The sequence below is a fragment of the Microcaecilia unicolor genome, chromosome 7 (genome assembly GCF_901765095.1).
Source record: "Microcaecilia unicolor chromosome 7, aMicUni1.1, whole genome shotgun sequence".
Taxonomy (NCBI): Eukaryota; Metazoa; Chordata; class Amphibia; order Gymnophiona; family Siphonopidae; genus Microcaecilia; species Microcaecilia unicolor.
This window is the reverse complement of record NC_044037.1, coordinates 230,318,709-230,342,284: the sequence shown is the minus strand read 5'-3', so window position 1 is coordinate 230,342,284 and position 23,576 is coordinate 230,318,709. Positions and strand designations below refer to the sequence as shown.

Genomic DNA, 23,576 nt, shown 5'->3' with positions numbered 1-23,576 from the left:
CCAGGGTCGTCCCCTCCTGATTTATCCTTTATAAGGAGAACGAAACATTGTTGATTTAAACTTACTCTCTACTTATCTTATAGAGGGATTGTTGCGGTCATGAGTGAAGTTCTTCTTGCTGGGGTCCCAGTCGATACAGTGACGTAAAAGTGGTTGTGGTGTACAGTCCAATCCCTGTTGGAGGTTGTTGATGTCCAGCCGTTAGTGTCTCATGCTCAGTTGACCCTCCGTGTTTCAGGGTCGTCCCCTCCCTCCGTGTTAGCCTCTGTAATCGGGATATTGGGCAACGCTGGGATAACTCTGCAGGGAGGGTGGGGGCCGAGGGGGGGGGGTGATGTGCCGTGAGGCCAGGCTGCTGCTGGCCGCCCTGCTTTTTTCCATCGCCTTCCCCGGTGGTGCCGTGATCCATGTCCATGTCACATGCCCTGCCCCCAGGGGTGTGGCCACAATGGCAATGGTGACGTCAGCCAGGGCTTCGGAGCCTAGCAGACCAACTCTGAAGAAAATCACGGAACAGGCAGCCAGACACATAGAACGTTGGAGGTGAGAATTATTATATAGGATATGTACAAATACAACCAATGGTCAAAAGCAAAACATATCAAAGTTTTACAAAAATGTAAGTACAAAAAAAAAGTCCAGAGGAAAACAATATTGTATTGTAAAAAGGACTACAAATCCTGGAATGCATAAAGTGACAAATGCGAACTCCCCTCCCCCCCCCCTTACAAAGCCGCGCTTACTACTGCCCGTGCGGTAATGCCGATACAGCCCATTCAAAGTGGTTTGCATAAGACTAGAGCCTGCCTAAAGATATACAAGTTAGTGTTTTGTATCGTGAAGGAGTGAATGGGGGCTAGGGCTAGGGCTAGCAAGTGTTCTAAGATACAGTAGGAAGTCATATAGATCCTGTTGTGCCTAACTTGTTTTGCTGCCTGTCTCAGTGCATAGCAGCCAGCATGAGCAAACTTAATTTCAATTGTGTTAACGAATCATTTTGAAAAGTTGGCGTCTACGTCTCAGTGTAACATTAGCAAGAGATTTTTATTTTTTTTAAGAAAAAATGTTTTTCCTTTTCCCTTCCCGTTTTTATTTATTTATTTTTTTCTTAAACAGCTGTCATTCCCCGGACAGGGGGTTAGAGACAGCTGGCGTGATCTCAAGATTCAGCTTTGTGATGTCACCGGCCGCCTGACTTACGCTTGGCAAAAACGAAAGTTACACTCCCCTGTTCTGTAGCATCTGAGTCCAATCCTCACTTTCTCCTATGTTGAAGAGCTGGAGATCGTCTTTGCTCGCGCGCCGGCTTCCGAGCTGCCCCGCAACCCCAGCTGTCTGGGCCGGGTAGGGCTCAGGCTGGTGACAGCTGCAGCGTGCTATCGCGAGAAGGCGCGAGAACGCTTATGGAACACAACAAAAGTGAAGAGGGGAGAGTAAACCTGAGGTCTTATCATGGCGGCTTTTATCGTGGTGGCGGCGGAGTCGCCGCCGCGGAGCAGGGAGAAGAAAGTAGCTACCGCTGTCCGCCTGAAAACCGAGTTGGGCCGACCGGACAACAGCCAGGGAGTGCAGCAGCTGAGTGAGCTGTTGGACGGTGTGCTGGGCGTTGATAGGCCTGCGGGTGATTCCGAGGCGCTGGACTGGTGTCGGTGCCTGCTGGCTGGCGGTGAGAACTTCGAGGACTTCTGCAAGACGGTACGCTCGTACGACAACGCTACTCTTTGTGGCCTCGTCTGGACAGCCAACTTCGTGGCTTACCGCTGCAGGACGTGCGGCATTTCGCCCTGCATGTCCCTGTGCGCTGAGTGCTTCAACCTGGGCGATCACGCCGGCCACGACTTCAACATGTTCCGTAGTCAGGCCGGAGGTGCTTGTGATTGCGGTGACAGCAATGTGATGCGGGAGAGCGGGTGAGTCAATGCCTAGGGAGGGAGCATGACCTTTCCATTCATCCCCTCCCCAATGTAATAGTGTTGTCATTTTCTGGCCTGCCAGAACATCGGTGACAGCAGACTTGGACTTGGTAGCTATTAATAGCATGGGCACAAACTTCGCTTTGGATTGGTTCCTGCTATTGGAAAGTAGGATCCCAGGTGGATCAGGTGCATAGGTTGCATCTCTGTGGTTGCCCAGGGTGTTTGAACATCTCCCAGCTTTGAGCAAACTCCTCTATAGTATCCAGGGAGGGGTTAAGATACATTCAATTTTGCACCTCCGATCGTATTAAAAAAAAATTAGCTGCAGTGGTCAGGTGAAATTTTGTACGTGTTAATAGTATTGTATGGTCATCCGGGCTAAGATTTTTGCAAGTATGAAACTGTGTGAAGGAGTAGGACTCTTGGCATTTGGTCTTTAAATATTTCACATTGTGCTGCATACTAATATGGCCTGAACAGGGTGTTTTCAATTTTGTTTATAGGCAAATACTTACTACATATATATATATATATATATATATATATATATATATATATATATATCATTTATATCCCACACTTTCCCACCCATGGGCAGGCTCAATGTGGCTTACATTAGTTTAAAAAGACTTACATCAGTGTAAAAAGGCTTGCATCAATCTAGTAACAAACAATCAGATACATTAAGGGTGAAGTAGTTGGTGAGTAATGACAGGGGAAGAAAAGAGAAAGGTGCAGAATAATTCAATACGGCCGCATAACAGTGACAGTTCAGGAGTTACTAATGCAATGCGGGACTGTAGCCTAAGCTTTTCTAAATAAGGTGATCTTCAGTGATATTCTGAAAGCCAGTTGTTCGGAAGTAGTTTTAACTGATTTGGGTAAACCATTCCACAATTGTGCGCTGATATAGGGGAAAGGTAGATGCGTAGCTGGTTTTATACTTGAGGCCATTACATGTGGGGTAGTGGAGATGTAAGTAAGAACGAGAAGATTTGTAAGAATTCCTGGTAACATATTAAAGATTACTACTGATTTCACAATTTGTAGTTTAATCTACTCTGTTTAAATATCATTTATGGTCAGGGCTGGCAGTACTGTGTGGTGGAGGGGGAGAGAGGGAGTGCTGAGGTTTAAGGGGGGGGGGGGGAGGTTGGGTAGGAATGGAACCCCAAAACCTTGGTACTTCCTCTGCCATGCTTAACTTGCTTACCTTGGGGCCCATGTAGAAAGCCTTGTGGTAGAGCCCATACTATAATGCAGAATTAGAGCCAAAAAATAACACGGCATGCTAAAATCAATGAACATGCGAATTACTGCTGTTAAATTGTGCCAATAATCTGCAGCTCTACAAGCATGCCCTAACAAGCCACCCCAAACTTGATACCTGTTCTGTCCCTCCCTCTGAAAAATCTGGCTATCTAGGAACTCCCCCTGACGTGACCAGCCCCTGAAAAAATTCCCTTCTAGTCTAGTGATTCCCTCCCTCCACCCACCTATTTCCAGAAAAATTCCCTGGCTGTCTAGTGCAGTGTTTCTCAAGTTGGGTCCTGAAGCACCCCCTTGCCTGTTAGTTTTCATGATATTGACAATTAATATACATGAGATTTATTTGTATATACTGTCTCCATTGTATGCAGATCTTTCATGCATATTCATTATGGGTATCCTGAAAACCTGACTGGCAAGGGGGTACTCCAGGACTGACTAAGGAAACACTGGTCTAGTGGAACCCCCCCCCCCTTTTCCCAGCAACTCCTTGCCTAGGCCCCCTCTGCTCTGTACCTTAAGGAAGTGTTTAGCCTCATAGGTACAAAAGCCTAAACAAGTTAGGAGAGATCCCACTTGCTGTTGCCTCCAATGCCATCATCTACAAAATGATGGTGCTCTGCCCGCACTGTGCATCCTGGGATGGCACTGGTCTGGGTTATTTTGCCATATAATGGATAAATTTCATTATATGGCAATATGATCCCACCCAGGGCATCCCAGGATGCACTGCGTGGGGCAGGGCAGTAGACCACCAGGGAATGTTGTGGGTGGGAGGGGGGACCACTAGAATACTAGGCCAACAACTTGTTTTCTGTATAGGGTAAGGGGGGGTGGGTTGGGATGGTGGCTAATAGTCTACCAGGGTAACTTGGGCCACTGTAGAAAGCTGTCCAACGCAGGGTGGTTGGGTTGGAATGAGGAGTTGCTGCTAGACACTTGATCCTGTCAACCAACCTTTCTATGCTGGTCTGGTCCTGGCCCAAAGTTTTCCCACACAATGTGCGAGGAAACTTTTTTTTTTTTTTACATGCATGGCTGCAGGATACCTGTACTGGAACCCATCTTGGCTCAAAGAAAGGGGTCTATTGGGAAGATATTTTTGCAAAAATATATACAAAACCCCATTGGGTAATTGTAAATGTAAAAATTTAACTACAGTTCATGATTTGTCGACTTCTGGATTTATGAGTTTTATTGGCCAATGAGGTAAACACTATTTGTCCTTTTACAGAGGTGTGCTAAAATAAGCGTACACTAAATGCCCATATATTCCTATGGGTGTCTCTAGTATACAGTGGGGGAAATAAGTATTTGATCCCTTGCTGATTTTGTAAGTTTGCCCACTGACAAAGACATGAGCAGCCCATAATTGAAGGGTAGGTTATTGGTAACAGTGAGAGATAGCACATCACAAATTAAATCCGGAAAATCACATTGTGGAAAGTATATGAATTTATTTGCATTCTGCAGAGGGAAATAAGTATTTGATCCCCCACCAACCAGTAAGAGATCTGGCCCCTACAGACCAGGTAGATGCTCCAAATCAACTCGTTACCTGCATGACAGACAGCTGTCGGCAATGGTCACCTGTATGAAAGACACCTGTCCACAGACTCAGTGAATCAGTCAGACTCTAACCTCTACAAAATGGCCAAGAGCAAGGAGCTGTCTAAGGATGTCAGGGACAAGATCATACACCTGCACAAGGCTGGAATGGGCTACAAAACCATCAGTAAGACGCTGGGCGAGAAGGAGACAACTGTTGGTGCCATAGTAAGAAAATGGAAGAAGTACAAAATGACTGTCAATCGACAAAGATCTGGGGCTCCACGCAAAATCTCACCTCGTGGGGTATCCTTGATAATGAGGAAGGTTAGAAATCAGCCTACAACTACAAGGGGGGAACTTGTCAATGATCTCAAGGCAGCTGGGACCACTGTCACCACGAAAACCATTGGTAACACATTACGACATAACGGATTGCAATCCTGCAGTGCCCGCAAGGTCCCCCTGCTCCGGAAGGCACATGTGACGGCCCGTCTGAAGTTTGCCAGTGAACACCTGGATGATGCCGAGAGTGATTGGGAGAAGGTGCTGTGGTCAGATGAGACAAAAATTGAGCTCTTTGGCATGAACTCAACTCGCCGTGTTTGGAGGAAGAGAAATGCTGCCTATGACCCAAAGAACACCGTCCCCACTGTCAAGCATGGAGGTGGAAATGTTATGTTTTGGGGGTGTTTCTCTGCTAAGGGCACAGGACTACTTCACCGCATCAATGGGAGAATGGATGGGGCCATGTACCGTACAATTCTGAGTGACAACCTCCTTCCCTCCGCCAGGGCCTTAAAAATGGGTTGTGGCTGGGTCTTCCAGCACGACAATGACCCAAAACATACAGCCAAGGCAACAAAGGAGTGGCTCAGGAAGAAGCACATTAGGGTCATGGAGTGGCCTAGCCAGTCACCAGACCTTAATCCCATTGAAAACTTATGGAGGGAGCTGAAGCTGCGAGTTGCCAAGCGACAGCCCAGAACTCTTAATGATTTAGAGATGATCTGCAAAGAGGAGTGGACCAAAATTCCTCCTGACGTGTGCAAACCTCATCATCAACTACAGAAGACGTCTGACCGCTGTGCTTGCCAACAAGGGTTTTGCCACCAAGTATTAGGTCTTGTTTGCCAGAGGGATTAAATACTTATTTCCCTCTGCAGAATGCAAATAAATTCATATACTTTCCACAATGTGATTTTCCGGATTTAATTTGTGATGTGCTATCTCTCACTGTTACCAATAACCTACCCTTCAATTATGGGCTGCTCATGTCTTTGTCAGTGGGCAAACTTACAAAATCAGCAAGGGATCAAATACTTATTTCCCCCACTGTATAGTGTGTGCTAATTATTAGTGTGCACTAAAACACTACCATGCCTCTGTAAAAGACCCCCTCTAAAGGTACAGGATTGCAATTGTTAAGGTGTCTTGGATCCAAATGACTGAGAAGATTTAATTTTACCTCAAAGCAACTTATGGTCCATAACTGTGTGTGACTTCTGAAAATATTATTTATGGATGTGATACAGTGGAAAAATAGAAAAAAATGTTGAGAGCAGGTAAAAACATGAATAAAAAGTGATGAAAAAGATGTTCATATCAACACATCTCTCTTTTATAAAGATTATCCTTAGCCACAGATGAGACTAACCAGAGCTGAATGTAAAGTTGTAATCATTACACATCTAAAAAAATACCACTCATGACTATCGTGTTTTGTGTCTGTTGGATTTTATTAATTTATAAGTTCAAATGTAAAATAATCCATTTATAATGAGAAATCTTCCCAAAAAGATTTTTTGGTTGTTAAAAAAAAAATCAGTTGTAAATGTGAAATATCCATGATCTGAATGTAGATTTCCAGGTTGAAATCTATTATCTCATTTCTTGTATTTATGTTTATACTTGGTCATTTTACCATTTTTATGCTGTTAACAAAATTGTAATTTTTTTAAATGTTAAACTGTACCTTCTGTACACAGCCTTGGGTAATAAATCCCAATAAATCTATTTAATCTTTCCAAAAATCATAAACATAAATACTTATCAGATAGGGATTCACAGAGATTAATCCTTTGTGTAGAGGGCACAATCAACTTCATATTGTTAGTCCAAATGGTTCCCACTATAGCCCATATCCCACACGAGAATGCTCCTCAGGGGGATGAACTTTTAAATGCTAAAGTAATCCATGATGAATCCTTATCTTAATTTAAAACATCTAAGTAGAATATTCTGTTAATGGAATGCAGGAGAAAAGCTTGACTGCTTTGGATTCATCATGATTTAATTTGCTTACATGTTGCAGGTTAAAAACAACCTTGTTTGACAACAACACAAAGTTGATTCTGTAGGGTCGAGGCCAAGACTCCACCCTATAAACCTTCTGGACCAATGGTAACTCCGTTACCCAGTCTTGAGCATTTGCTTGTATTAAAATACAATTCTTAAATATGTATAAAAGATGTGTTTTCTTTGGGTTAACCTTTAGTCTGTTGGCCCTCATCTGTTCCTTGATAATTTCTAAATGGATCCACAGAAAAGACCAGTTGTGCTTCATGGGTGTAATGATGAAATATGCCTAAAGCTCCATGCCCAGTGCTTCATGTGACAGCCTAGTCAGCTTCTGGGATTTTGCATCTCTGTGCTTTCCAAGTTATTTCTATTGTGGACTGCAGAAGAGTTGAAATGGAAACATTATCCTACTCCTTGCAAAATCAATCATTCAAAATTGATGTTTATTTATTATAGTTTGATCGCTGCCATCCGATTATAAGGTAATATTTTTGACTGTTGTAAATTATTATTATTATTTATTTAGATTTTGCTCACACCTTTTTTTAGTAGTAGCTCAAAGTGAGTTACATTCAGGTACACTGGGCATTTCTCTGTCCCAGGAGGGCTCACAATCTAAGTTTGTACCTGAGGGTTAAGTGACATAATTGGAACCTCTTGGATGTTCAGGTGATTCTGTAACTAGAGCTATCAGCCTTTTGTTTAATTTTCCTTGGCTCTAATGGTGCTTCCTTTTAGTTGCCCACTTGTTAGGTTTCCTTTCCTTGACTCACTGCTGTTGAACCTATTCCACTATCTTATGGTTTTAAAATACAAGTCTCGGTGAATTTAGGTTGCTGCATTGCTGGGTGTTGGACTGTACCTTTTGTTGTCAATACAAGTTAACATCTTCTTTTTAAGGGAACCTTGTTTTTATTGGACAGCATAGCACTTTCCTCTTGAAAGAGCTTTCAGATTGTAGTAATGCATTGTAGAAAATTACAGAGCACATGAAACCATTTTTATCGCTGCAAGAGCAGTGTAGTCGGGATATTTCTCGTTATTGCAGACCTTATTTATTTTATTTTAATTTATTTATTTTAAACCTTTTTTGGCAACTTGTTCCTGTCTCCTCCTTTGCAGTGGTAGAATTATTGGGATGATTTTCAAAAATGAGTAGGATAAATAGATAACTTAACAGGTTGCCTACTTATCAAAAGACATGCACACATATGATTAAGATAAGTGCAGAATTATAAAAACAACAAAATATAGATATAAAAAAAGCCCATTTTAAAATGGTATGCAAATGGTAAAAATGTGCAGCTGTGTCAGTTGCTTCAAAGTTTGCTTAGCTTCCTTTTTAAAAAACATAGGGATAAATGTTCAAGTGATTTTTAACTGGATAGGAGAGGCTTCTGCCCGGTTATTGTATTCAACTGGCCATCCACAGATTATTCAGTGGCACTTAACCAGTCTATATACTGCACTGAATATTGGCCATAGCCATGTATGCTCCAGTTGCCACTGCTCACCTGGATATTCACTCCCAGATCCCAAACATGGCTAGGCATTGAATAACCATGCATAATTCATCCTGCAGCTGTTGGTGGCTAAAAAACCGCTGACTGCATATTGACTCTTTAGTGTTCTTCGTATTCTTAAATACCTCCTTCAGCATGTGATTTGTAATGTCATTGTCTTCAGTGCATCTTGGGAATCTGAGGCTCTTGGTGGCTTCCTTTTTGTCTCTGCATCATATTCAGTTGAAATATGTCAGAAATTGATCAAAAAGTCCTCTCGTTTTAGATTTGTTGAGTAAGGCTTTTTAGAAAAAAAAAATTGATGACGCTTATTTCACAAGGAGTCTTTGTATTGGTCTCCTGCTCTGTGCAGGATGCATTGTTTGTATAAAGGAACTGATTTTGATAGTCTTACCTCTTCTGCATGTTCTGTATTTGTTTACATTTGTAAAAATTGCCTTTTTTACAACATCAAAGCGAAGTACAATAAAAAATTAGAAATTGAAAACATCATGTGTTTATAGGCTGTCAAGGGTCTTTAATTAGTATTATAGAATGAGAATACCTTGCTGCTTTAGGAAATATACATTTCATGGATTTCTTAATTGTTTAGTGAATTACTGCCTTTACATTTGTCCAAGGTTTGGTGACAGTTTAAAGCTGTGCTTGGATAAAGTAAAATGACTTTAATAGGTTGTGAGTTACCTCTATTTTAATGACTCCATTCCCTAGTGCATGTACCAGCCATGATAACATGTAGCTATCTTCAATATATTTTTATTCCTTTTCTACTGCTTTGATCAATCGGATCTGCGAGCCTAATAATTGCAGCCAGGGAGTGACAAACCAACCTGCTAAAGCAGAGGAATAAAAAAGATGAAACCCTGTAACTTCGTAGATTGTGGAACGGTTTAGAGGCAACAGTAGCAGCAAACATATTTCTCTGAAGTATAATCGGAGTAACCTTTTAAAATCTTTTTATATGGGTTGTGGCAAGGGGGGCTTCAGTTCTCTGTTAGTTGTGTGAATTTTGGACAGGAGATGAGTGTAGTCTGTGCTAACTGTGAGAGCTCACTTTTCACCTGCTTCTTTTTGGTCTGTGACGTGAATTGTGTGGAGGATGACAGAAATGAAAAGAGTAGTATCAGTGCAAAGCTGTGACACCCGGCTGACAATCAGCTTCATTGAGGGAAACTTAGACTGATGGCAGTAAAAGGCAGCTTTTTTTCCAGTAGGTGGGGAAAAACATTAAGGGGGCCCTTTTTACTAAGTTTTTAGGCACTAGTGCGCAATTAACGCAGCAAAAAATGGAGCACTGTGGGATATGCTCAGGCATCCTGTAGTCACATTGAAATCTGCACCTGCTTACCATGTGCTGAAACTTTTTTTTTTTTTTTGAGGGGACGTGTTATGGGCAGAGAGTGGGTGTTATACTAACCAGTTAGTACATCAATATTACTGTTTGAAAACTGGTTAGCACATGGATAATGCAGGAGTCCTTACCCCCTACAGAATGGGTAATTGCTCATTTGATAATTAAAAAAAAAAAAGACCACATGCTAATGACAATATTAGCGCATGTCTACACAAATATATATCAAGGGTTCTCATACAAAGTCTGACTCAAAAATACAGTGGAAATACAAGGAGGAAAAAGCCTCAAGAAGCTCCCGGCTATACTTGGCAATGGGAGCAGGACTGCTTCATCATTGGCACAAAAAACCTCCTTGTCTGATTCAACAGTTCTTACACATCATAGCCAAAAAGGTTTTCTTTATTTTCCTATCCAAGATACTTGAACGTGCTGTTCACCGCCGTTGCCTTGACTTTCTTTCATCACAAGCTATTCTTGATCCACTTCAATCTGGCTTTCACCCCCTTCATTCAACTGAAACAACGCTTGCTAAAGTCGCCAATGATCTGTTCCTAGCCAGATCTAAAGGTCTCTATTCTATCCTCATCCTTCTCGATCTATCTGCTGCTTTTGACACTGTTGATCACAGCCTACTCCTTGATACGCTGTCCTCACTTGGATTTCAGGGCTCTGTTCTTTCCTGGTTTTCTTCTTATCTCTCCCAGCGTACCTTTAGTGTATACTCTAGTGGATCCTCTTCTACTTCTATCCCACTGTCAGTTGGTGTACCTCAGGGATCTGTCCTGGGACCTCTTCTCTTCTCCATCTATACTTCTTCCCTTGGTACTCTGATCTCATCCCATGGTTTTCAGTATCATCTTTACGCTGATGACTCCCAGATCTACCTCTCCACACCAGAAATCTCAGCCAAAATCCAGGCCAAAGTATCTGCCTGCCTGTCTGACATTGCTGCCTGGATGTCTCAGCGCCATCTGAAACTAAACATGACCAAGACTGAGCTTCTTATCTTTCCCCCTAAACCAACCTCTCCTCCTCCTCCCCCATTCTCTATTTCTGTGGATAACACTCTCATCCTTCTTGCTGGAAGTCTCATACCAATGCCTTCAATTTGGCTATCTCTATCTTCATCTGCTGTGACACTAAAGGAAAGAAAATTATCAGGTAAGACCTGATTTTACCTTAGGCTGGCCTGGTGCTCCTGTGGCAGTGCTTCGCGCTGCCATGTGGAGGGACCTGAGTTTGATTTGCAGGTCAGATCTCCTGTAGGGCAGCTGAAATTTGTGATGCTGTAGAGGTGATATTCCGTTTTTAGTGAGATTTAATTGCCACCATATCCCACCAGTAATGCCTGCTGGTCAGGCTTAGGATATACTGTTCTACAGATGAAGCCATGACTTGTCCGTGGCTGAGGACCTTGCTTACCACGTTCGAGCTAGGTAGGAAGGTTTTATAACAAAAATTCTGGATAGTTGTAAATGGAGGCTGTAGCCCAGCAGAGGCGGTTTCCTCTGCTTTTGAGCTTACTTGGTTGGAAACTACTGGGCAGAAAATAACATTAAAAATAATAAGTACCCTTTCTTACTCCATGTGTTATGGCTTTTAATACAGTCAGATCTTGTTAGATTACACAAGATGTACATAATAAAAATCACAAATTAGAGATTTAAAAAAATGCTAGTGCAGCCCAGACTCATATTGGCATCATTCATTAATTTTTTTAATCACTTACTCTCCTGTTTACTAAGCTTTGGGTGTGCTAATGCTGACGCAGCCCATTCACTTTGAATGGGCTATCGGCATTACCGCAGCCGCTAGTGCGACTTAGTAAACTGGAGAGTTAGTTTTTATAGAATGTACTTAACGTTTAAATATGTATACAAATTACATAATAACAGCGGGTGCATGCTGTCATTTCACTGGGACACAATTTGAATTGGAACTTATTCTGGTTTGTTTTAATATGGTGCGGTTCACGTCTTTTTAACAACTTATATTGGATTATAGCACACGTCTTTTACCAAGCCTTTGGCAGTAAGATCATATTTTAGCCCCTGATGCAGTCCTGCTGGGAGAAACACAGCCTGTGTTGAGCAATACACTAGCTTGCAACTTTACTAATAAAGATTGTGTATATCTTCTACTGATTTTGCCTTTCCTTCTTTCCACATTACATAAGTATTGCCATATTGGGACAGACTGAAGGTCGTCAAGCCCAGTATCCTGTTTCCAACAATGGCCAATCAAGGTCACAAGTACCTGGCAAGATCCCAAAAAAGTACAATACGTTTTATGCTGCTTATCCTAGAAATAAGCAGTGGATTTTCCCCTCCATTTTAATAATGGTTTACGGACTTTTCCTTTAGGAAGCAGTCCAAACCTTTCTCTGGCAACAAATTCCAGTGTTTAATACACATTGAGTGAAGAAAAAGTTTGTCCGATTAGTTTTAAATTTACTACTTTGTAGCTTCATTGCGTGCCCCCTAGTCCTGGTATTTTTGGAAAGAGTAAGCAGTGGATTTGCATCTACTTGATCCACTCCACCCATTATTTTATAGACCTCTATCATATCTCCCCTCAGCCGTCTTTACTCCAAGCTGAAGAGCCCTAGCCGCTTCGGCCTTTCCTCGTAGGGAAGTCGTTCCATCCCCTTTATCATTTTTGTTGCCCTTCTCTGCACCTTTTCTAATTACACTATATCTTTTTTGAGATGTGGTGACCAGAATTGAACATAGTATTTGAGGTGCGGTTGCACCATGGAGCAATACAAAGGCATTATAACGTCCTCATTTTTGTTTTCCATGCCTTTCCTAATAATACCTAACATTCTATTGGCTTTCTTAGCCACCGCCGCACACTGAGCAGAGGGTTTCAATGTATTATCAACGATGATGCCTAGATCTCTTTCTTAGTCAGTGATTCCTAATGTGGAACTTTGCATTGCGTATATATAATTCGGGTTCCTTTTTCCCCACATGCATCATTTTTCACTTGCTCACATTAAATGTCATCTGCCATTTTGATGCCCAGTCTCGTGAGGTCCTCTTGTAATTTTTCACAATCCTCTTGCGATTTGACAACTTTGAATAACCTTGTATCATCAGCAGATTTAATTACCTTACTAGTTACTCCCATCTCTAGATCATTTATAAATGTTAAAAAGCAGTGTTCTCACACAGACCCCTGGGGAACCCCACTATCTACCCTTCTCTAATGAGAATACTGATCATTTAACCTTACTGTCTGTTTTCTATCTTTTAACCAGTTTTTAATCTACAATAGGATGCTACCTCCTATCCCATAACTCTCCAGTTTCCTCTGGAGTCTTTCATTCAGTACTTTGTCAAACACCTTTTTTAAATCCAGATACACAATATCGACTGGCTCACCTTTACCAACATGTTTGTTCACCCCTTCCATTTTGATTGCCTTTTTTTTTTCTTTTAACCCTCACTTTTTTAAATGAACCCCAGCCGCACCTTTTTAAAAGTATTCCCACATTAGGCAAAATTTAACATTTGAGTTAAAACAAAGTATGGCAAGCAATATATATTCTTCACTTGATTTAAAATATTTTTTTTGTAAAACAGCCAGCTCATGGTTCATGTTTATGTGCATACGTATATATGCATAATTGTGACCATGGCAATATAATGACTTAATGAACACACACACACACACATATATATATATGTGTTTCTTAAACATTTTCATTTTCTTCTCTTATGTTTATTATCTTTACGTTGCTTTGTATTGTTAATAGATTAATATCTTTGTGGATTTTCTGGAGATATAAATGACAAGTTTTTAGGTAGGATTTCGTTCTATTTTGGATGTCTTTGAGAAAATATATTTTTATATATGTTTTTTTTTTTTTTTTTTAAATAATGTTTTATAGTGTGTTCTTTGCTATGTATATTCTTTTAGACCCCTGATGCCGGCCAGTATGGCTGAAACACGAGTCGTGTCGGGTGTCCTTTGTTGTAGTTTTTTGGAAGATTCAATAAAGAGGATTTGGACACCATCTGTGAGAGGTCCTTTTTTTGTCTCCTTTACTGTTTTGTGCTTGGTGACCTGTCCTGAGGCAGCTGAGATAAGACAGGATTCTGAAACTAACTACTAGAAAGCGAGAGTAATAATGGTCATAAATAGGTCAGATATTTTCAGGATGAATTTGCATGAGACTTCACATGCTTACTGAAATAATAGAGTACAAATCAGTTTCATATCTACTGGGATTTTCCTGAAAATCTGTTTGATTTTTTTTTGGCCTTCTCAGAAATGAAGTTGCCCACCCTTGATATAAAGTGTAACTGCAAATTAGTATGAGCATATGAAATAAAAGTGAAAAAAAAAAAGAAAAGTGATCACTGTATTTATGGGTTTGGACATTTCATTCTGGCTGTACATAACATTTATAGATACAAACTAAACATATAAACACAGGGGTACTGGTTCCAAATCTTCGCAATAAATCTTATAAATATAGAACTCAGCTCTCCAAAAAGTCAAAGTTTATCTAGTAAGAGGATGAAATCGCCTCAAGAAAAAGCCCCTCCCAACAATTATTTATATGTGGGACAAAGGCTATACTTCATCATCATGGGCGTTTTCAATCAAACCAACTCCTCTTATTATTATTATTATGAAAAAATTTTTTGAAAATTTTTTTTCTAAATGTTCAAAAAAAGCCACTGTGCCAAATATGCTGTATATAACAGTTCAACTTAACTTTGGCGAATTACAGGCTTTCTCCTTTCTGACCGTGGTGTAACTGTGGTCAACGGTCCCGTTTCACATTTCGCTGCTTCAGGACCACAGCCATATATTATTCACCCGGTTCTTTACTGGCATTTCTCTCCGTTCATTCTTGCCGACGGTAGCATGAAGGCGATTTCATCCTCTTACTAGATAAACTTTGACTTTTTGGAGAGCTGAGTTCTATATTTATAAGATTTTTTGTACATAACATTTGACATAATGGACATTGTGATGGTTGATCAGATTGCAGTTTAAGTAGACACTTTTCATACTTGGAACCCACACAGATTTTTTTTTACACTTCAATCTGACCTCCAAGGATAGTTTTATCTATAACCAAAAAATAATTTGAATAGCAAGTTGGATTAATTTTAATGTCCATATTTAAAACCTCTTTGGGTGTACTTCTTCTTCTTCTTTTTTTTTTTTTTTAAATCACCTGAATCTTTGTTTGCCTTGTCAAAGGTTATCAATAGAAATCAAACAAAATAAAACATGGAAAAGAAAATAAGATGATACCTTTTTTATTGAACATAACTTAATACATTTCTTGATTAGCTTTTGAAGGTTGCCCTTCTTCCTCAGATCGGAAATAAGCAAATATATATTATCTGCTACCTCATTTGCTTATTTCCGATCTGAGGAAGAAGGGCAACCTTCAAAAGCTAATCAAGAAATGTATTAAGTTATGTTCAATAAAAAAGGTATCATCTTATTTTCTTTTCCATGTTTTATTTTGTTTGATTTCTATTGATAACCTTTAAGAGTGGACTAACACGGCTACCACACCTATTTGCCTTGTCAAATAATGGCTAAAGCTGGCCTAAATTTAATTGGTGTGTAGAGACGTGTTGATATCGTGGTATGATGCAGCTTGATACTCAATACATTTTTTTTTCATTTTCTTCTAGGTTTTGTAAAAGACATCGCATTAAATCAAATTCAAGTGTCCCCTCTGTCCCAAAAGAATTATTGATGATGTCCGAATTAGTTCTTCCTCGGTTTATCTTTAGTCTCATTCAGTACTTAAGAGAAGGGTATAATGAACCAGGTATGTATTCTGTGATGGGCTTGGTTTTCATTAAAAAAAAAAAGAATGCAGAAGAAACCTATATAGGACTAGTAAAAAAGGCCCGTTTCTGACACAATTGAAACGGGCGCTAGCAAGATTTTCCTTGGAGTGTGTATGTTTGAGAGAGAGTGTGTGTGAGAGTGACTGTGTAAGAGCGAGAGTGAATCTGCGAGTGTGTGTATGTGTGACAGAGAGAGTGAGACTGGGTTTGAGTGTGTCAGAGAGTGTGTGTGTGCCTGCGGCCCCTCCCTCCCACCCAGTTCCAGTGCCCCCCCTTCCTCTATGTTCCAGGGTCGTTGTCCCTCCTCCCTCCCTCTGAGTTCCAGGGACGTCCCCCCGGTTTTTTTTTTTTTTTAAGTTTTTGTACAGGTGGTGCATTTCCCCCCCCCTCGGAGTTCCCGACCCCACCCCCTCGGAGTTCCTGATCACCCTGCTGCAACCCTCTTGAGCCCCCCTTCCCGCCGCCAACACTCGGAGCTTCGGAGCCCATCTGTGAAGAAAGTTACGGACACAGGCAGACAGACGCATAGAATGTTGGGGGTGAGAATTATATAGGACACGTCATAATGGGTCTAGTGATATCAGCTAGGGCTTCGGAGCCCATCTGTGAGGAAAGTTATGGACACAGGCAGGCAGACGCATAGAATGTTGGAGGTGAGAATTATATAGGATGTTTTTTTGTGCATAACAGACTTGAATACAGGTGTGGCCTGAGGGATGCAGGGCAATGTGCAGAAATTCTTTTGCATAACTAAGGGACTGAAAAGTGGGGCCATATATGAAAAACAGTCACTTTTTTTAGTGGGCCAGCCCCTGCTTGAATAACACAGTATGTCTTAGGTTATTTCTTACTTTCATGATATTGAAGCTTTTGTTATTGTTCTTATATTGTATAAACTCACAGGAGACCCTGGCAAAAAGGAATGACAACAGAGAGGAGATGGGCCAAGAATAGAATAAGACTAATTTCTCATATCTGATTCAGCTATAATACAATTTGCCTTCAGTTTGTCCTGTCTATATATCTCAACTGTACTTGCCCCCTTGGCCACCTATTAACATGTTTCATTATATTGGAGTGGAGTAGCCTAATGGTTAGTACAGTGGCGTGAGAACCACGGGAGCTGAGTTTGATTCCCGCTGCAGCTCCTTATGACTCTAGGCAAGTCACTTTAATCTGAAATCTCATCTCTTTCCCTTTTATATATACATATTATATATATTGTATAGTATCATTTCTGTGTTTGAATGTTCTAATGCATGACTGCTAAGGTATTTTATTTGTGTTGTGGTGATATTATGAGTATCATATGAATATTTTCCCATGCTTCTTATATCTTACCATGCAAATACAAAAGGCCTCAAATATGGCTAAACTAGATGATGATCTAAAATACATCACAGCCCCCTCACCATCCCTGGCCATAGATGACCGTACCACAGTTGGTGATCTGGCTGTCTACTTTTTCTGAGAAGGTACAGGAACACTTTTATTTTTTTCCCCTCTCAGTTGGAAAGAGGTTCCCCCTTGGCAGTGTGTCATGACAAAATGATACAACCTGTAACACTTCTTCTAAGACCTACTTGACTCGTAGCTCACTGGTATACTTTAACTCTCCTACCTTCACTATAATAACTTAAACTTTACATAGCATCAAACTTATGATGGCCCTGCACGATTCCTGCCCATCCAACATAGTTTCAAAAAGGTAGCTAATTGTTTCACTATTCCTTCATGCTATAGTTTCTGCTAGTTTGACTACAGGGACGATTCCAGATATTTGGAAAGTTGCTTATCTTTTCATTTGAAAGATCTCAAAACCAGTACATATTTTTGTTATTATTACCCAATATCCAATTTACCTTTTGTCTCCAAATTACTTGAAACTGTTGTGGTGAAACAACTTATGTAGAACTAATTAGTGTTCTGCACACACATCAAAGTGCATTGTTGGGTCTTATGACATACATATACACACATCAGAACCAGAATAAGTATGTTCCCTTGCTTTCATTTGATCTCTCGGCAGCTTTTGATCTAGTTGATCATTTCCTATTGCTTTATAGACACCAGGATATTGGCATTTCCAGTTTCACTCTTCCATGGCTTTTCTCCTTATCTTTTAAGGTAATAAATAGAAATAAAACAAAAGAAAATAAGATACCTTTCTATTGGACTAACTTAATACATTTGTTGATTAGCTTTCAAAGGCAATACCTTCTTCTACTTATCTTTCAAACAGGACATTTTGTGGTTCATTGGAGGAACACTGATCAAAGCTTTCCAGTCTCGTAGCAGTTTGCCTCGGGGATCTATTCTGGTTCCACTTTTTTTCAATATCTTTATCTCACCACTGATACAATCTCTTGACTGTACACCATTTCTTTGATGGCATCCAACTATTGATAATCTTTGGCCCCCTGGATCCTTGTAATATAACCTCTATCAATGAGAAATTTAATCCAGACATGTCAAATTCTGACTTTTGTTTTGTCCACACAATAACCTGTAAAACTTCCATACACCTTTGTAATTAATGGTACTTTCCTTGCCATCTATGCTAGACTAGTCCAGACTAATGAGTTATGTTCATCTACCAGCGGAAGGAGACAGAGAAAATAGTTCCAAGTAAACCGCCCCTTAAGGGTATCGTGCAGCCTGGAATGTTCAGTATTTTTTCTGTCTCCTAGCGGATGGTGGACGGATCGTGCAGCTGCTCTGGATTGCTGGCTGGTAGCTCCTGTCCCAGATTTTTCTGGTGACATGGAGCCAGGGGTGTGCTGGTAGCCATGTTGGGGCTAGTTTTAGATGATACTCAGTGGTCCTGAGTTCCTCATCTGGCAGCTAGGGTGATATCCAGTGACCCTGGTTCCCTCTCCTCCCCTTCCTCCCCTGGCTGTTTTTCTAGCAGGGTGATGGTTAATTGTGGCATGGAGAAACTTGTCTTCCCTGTGGGGTTCTTCTCTTCTGTGGTTGTAGGTATATCTGAATTTCTGCCTCTGAGGTAAGCCTTTATTTATTCCTGTCACTAGTGAAGAAGGTTGTTTATAAAAGAAAAAAAAAGGAAACTGTTTTTTTCCCTCCTTTTCTGCATCTGAGGTAAGCCTTTATTCATTTCTGTCACTATTGAAGAAGGTTGTTTATAAAAAAGGAAACTTTTTTCCCTCCTTTTCTGCCTCTGTGTAAACCTTTTTTAATTCCTGTCTCTAGTGAAGAAGGTTGTTTAAAAAAAAAAAAAAGAAGAAACTTTGTTTTTCCTTCTTTCTCTCGCCTGTTACCTGATTTATTTTCCCACCTTTGGCAGTACATTCTAGGGAACCGCTTGCAAAGTTTCTTTGAATTTCGCTGGCCAGCGTCTGATTCTGATCTTGGACCCTTCTGGGCTGGTACCAGTTGCTTCAATTTTCTTTTTTTTTTTTTTGTGGGGCACGGCTCGTGCCTGGATCACGAAACTCATTTGTTTTTCTCCTCTTCACGGTCCTAGACAGCAGCTGGTTCAGAGGGCGGCCCCATTGCTGGAACTTGTACCTTTGCGGTTCGGAGGTCTTAGTCTGCCATTTCCAAAGTGGGAGAAATCTCTCGCTGGCTCTGTTTGGCTGCAGGCTCGGTCTTTTTAGTCCAGGGCTATTTTTTCATTCCGGTTAGCCTTACACGGCTGTTGGCCAGTTTTTTTTTTTTTCAGACCGTCCAGTCTCTGCTGCTTCTGGGATCTTGCTTGAGATGCCCCTGCTATTTGATTCTTGTTTTGGCAGCAGTTTTTCCTCCCTTCCTTAGGGAGGTTATGGTTCTCTCGTCCCCGTGGATCCCTCCTGTCTGGTTTGTCTGCAGGTTACTTTCCTTCTGGTGGGGGTCCGAGTTGCCCCTGGTGTGCGACTACTAGCTGAAATCCCTCTTCTGAGTACCCTCGGGGGCGCCATTTTTGCCACTCTTTTGCTTGGACTCAGTTCATTGTCTCTTTACGGGAATGTGCCTTTTTAGGACTAGTTTGCCACAGCTCTTCCTTGCTTCCCTTGCTTTCGGGTGGGAGTTTTAGCCTGGCACAGGCGGATTTTGCCTTTTCTAATTTCAGGCGCCTCTCTCCTGGCACATTTGGCACTCCTTCCTTTTTCTGTAAGGGACGCAGTTCTTTCCTACTGAGCAGATCTATTGCTGTGCATCTGGAGTTTGATTCTCCCTTAGCTGGTTTTTCCTCAGTTTGGTGTTAGTGGCCAGCTTCCTCATTGTTCCTGACCTGGCAAGAGTTGTTTCTTGCTCACTGCCTTGCGGCTGCATTTTGCTCCCTATGGTCTGAGGATTCCAGCACTGTGATGCTTACCTCCCTCTTGGCGGGAGTTCTTTCTCTACGTTGACTGCTCTGTATCGATTGCCTAGGAGGGCAGTCATTGTGGCTCAGAGACCACTTGAGGGCCGAGGGTATCTCTTGGGGCACGGGGCTTTCTCTTCTTGTAGTTTTAGTCCCTCTGGGCCAGGGGAGTGCAGCGCCAGGTCTGCATTTCCACAAGTTGTGCTCCTTTCCTGTTGACCTCCTGGCAGCACCTTCTTCTCTGGCTGTTCCCCTGGACTTCATCTATGCATTTTGCTTGTTGAGCGCGGCTCCATCGCTGCATGTTGAATGCAGCTCCACAGTTCCAGGTTGGCTTTAGTTCCATCGCTGTATGTTGAGGACAGCTCTATCGAGTGAAGTTCCTTCGCTGCTTATTCTGCAACCTTTCTTCTCTGCATGTTGAACGCAGCTCCATTGTCACATGTTGAGCGTAGTTCTTTCTCTGCAGGTCTCAGCATGGGGCACAGTCTTCTGTCTGCCTGTGGAACGCAGCTCCTTGTCTGTGTGTGGCATGCAGCTCTCTCTGCGTATGGAATGCAGCTTCCTGTCCGCGTGCAGAGCGCAGCTCCACTGCCTGTTTAGTGTAGCTCCATCTCTGTATGTTTAGCACAACTCTTCTCTGCAAATTGGGTGAAGTGGAGCACAGCTCTGTGACTGCAGGTGCTATACAGCTTCATGTCTGTGTCGGAAGCATAGCTCCTTGTCGGCGCGTGGAGCGCTGCTCCTTGCTGGCATCTGGAGCGCAGTTCCTTGCCGGTGTCAGGAGCGCAGCTCCTTGCCGGTGTCAGGAGCTCAGTTCCTTGCCGGTGTCAGGAGCTCAGTTCCTTGTTGGTGTCGGGAGCGCAGCTCCTTGTCTGCATGTGGAAAACAGCTCCTTGTCTACGTTTTATACACAGTTCCATTGCTACCGCAGCTTCAGTTCTGCAGGTACCTCTAACATCCAGCTTTTTCAGTGGGGCACTGCTCATCTCTGTCTGTTACTCTCAGCGTCATCTCTGCTTGTTCAGGGCATTTCTATGTTTGCCAGAGGTGTGCAACTCTTTCTCTGCCCATGGTGCGTGGCTCAGTTTGTGTGCTTTGAGTGCAACTCCATTTGTTCTCGTTGAGCACGGATCCTTCTCTGCCTGCCTGATGAGTGCAGCTTCTTTTCTGTCCCTTGAGCACAGTTCAGTCTCTGACTGTGGAGCTTATGTTCACCTTTGCCTGTTGGGCACTGTTTCAGCTTGTTGGTCAACCCCAGCTTTTTTCTGCGGGTTGGATACAGTAACTTTTCAGCAGTTGTGGCATACTGCAGTTTAGACTGCTAGACAAGGCTGTCTTGTCTCCTGTTAAGAGTTTATTCTTAAAAGAACTGGACTCGACATGAGTCGTGTTTCGGCCATTCAGGCCTGCCTCAGGAGTCCCTAAAATAATATACAATAAATTATATTAACTCAAAGCAATAATAAAAATGGATACATTACAAATAGTCTAAAAGCATAATCTCAAAAATGAATAAAAGCATAATCTCAAAAATAATAATTATAACAGACACAAACCAAATACCCTAAAAAGATGTGTGTACCGATTTATAAAACATGGAAACAACATTAAAAAATGTATTAAAGAATGATATTACTAATACAATAAATTGTATTTTAAAATTATCTTAAACGTCTCTTCCATTCAATAAGTATCATAAACACTTGATGAGGACCATAGATTTTGCAACAAGATGAATCAAAAACAGTGACAGAATAAAACCAGACACAATCATGAACATGCAAATACATTAACAATGCAAAAATAATAAATTCTTATTAATATTATAAGGCATAATAATAATTTCAAATTACACATTTTGCAACAATAAAAATCAACAACAGTGACAGAATTAAACCAGACACGATCAGGAACATGCAAATACATTGACAATGCGTAAATAATAATTTCCTATTAATATTATTAAAAATAATAATAAAACATAACTTCACATTACACATTTACTCTTTTAAAAGGTATGTAAACATATCTGTGACATACAAATACATTGACAATCATGAACATGCAAATACAATAATGATGTGAAATTAATTTCTTCTTCTTATTATTAAAAACTGATAATTCCAAATTGCACATATGTTCTTTAAAAGGTATGTAAAAAATCCATAAACGTGTTCATATCTTTGACATGCAAATACATCGACAATACAAAAATAATACTTATTGAACTGGATGTCTCTGTTATCAAACAGGATACAACCACAGAATGAAACCCTGGTAACTCCAGACATTACAACGCCTGAGGAAATTCCGATTTTCAATATTTCTAATATGGCTCTGTCCGACACCCAGATATCCGTACTACAGAAAGGCCTCACTTTCATACCAACTCCAAAATATGACCCTCTCCAGACAAGAATAGACCTGTTCCGGTTCAGTAAGAAATTGCAGATTCAACACTTTTTTTTTCAGATAAGACAGCAGCTCCAGATAACTCTGCTATCAAGAGACATTCCAAATGGACACCCCCAGGTCCACCAGATCCGGTAATAACTACCTTTTACAGATGTATCCTCAAGGACATAGAAACTATTGAAACCAAGAGACCTAAGAAGAGTTTCCATAATTTGACTAAAAGTGAACATCAAGGGATGCTCGCCCTAGTAAATAATAAGGACATCATGATAAAACCAGCTGACAAGGGGGGAGGAGTCGTCATTCAAAACAGAGATGATTACGTTAATGAAGTACTCAGACAAATATTGGACACAGAATATTATATCCGTCTGGCGGAAGTTCCTACATCTAAACTACAAGATGATATTAAGGAATTAGTTCTCCGCTCACATGATGCCGGTTTCTTAACAATGAAAGAGAGAGTTTTTCTCCTCGTCGAACATACGGCCATTCCTACCTTTTATGTCCTGCCGAAGATTCATTAACTAATCCACCAGGCCGTCTGATTGTGTCTGGCAACAATTCAGTGCTTGAACCCCTGTCTCAATTCGTTGATTTTATTTTCTGCGTTCATTTATTCCTCAAATACCATCGTATGTAAGAGACTTTGCCGATGTTATCAACTGTCTGGAAGAAGTGCCAGGAGACCTGAGTCAAATCATCCTCGTTACACTTGATATAGAATCATTGTATACGAACATTCCACAACTTGAGTCACTTTCCATCATTGAAGAAGTATTAAAGAACAGACAAACCTTTAGACGGATACCCAACTATCTGATTGTCACCCTTGCGACATTAGTACGCACTAAAAACTAATTCTCATTTCAGAAGACCTTCTATTAGCAGATACGCGGCACAGCCATGGGGTCCGCCATGGCTCCTGACATCGCAAACCTTTATGTGGCAGAATTTGAAAAGAGATTTCTTAAAAAACATCAATATCAATCTGAGATCATACTTTATAAAAGATATATAGATGATATCCTTATACTATGGAAGGGTAGCATTGACAAGTTGAATGACTTTTACACTTGGTTGAACACCTGTGACGTAAACCTGAAATTCAAG

At 41.1% G+C, this 23,576-nt stretch overlaps 1 protein-coding gene across 1 annotated transcript in view; it reads left to right on the top strand.

Annotated features, from left to right (window-relative positions):
• The first annotated feature begins 1,386 nt into the window (after nt 1–1,386).
• UBR3 (ubiquitin protein ligase E3 component n-recognin 3) overlaps nt 1,387–23,576 on the top strand; it is a 686,242-nt gene continuing 664,052 nt past the window's right edge. The window contains 3 exon segments of the mRNA XM_030210854.1: nt 1,387–1,910; nt 15,581–15,720; nt 22,521–22,904. Of these exon segments, the coding sequence (XP_030066714.1) occupies nt 1,453–1,910; nt 15,581–15,720; nt 22,521–22,904 (982 nt within the window). The 5' untranslated portion in view covers nt 1,387–1,452.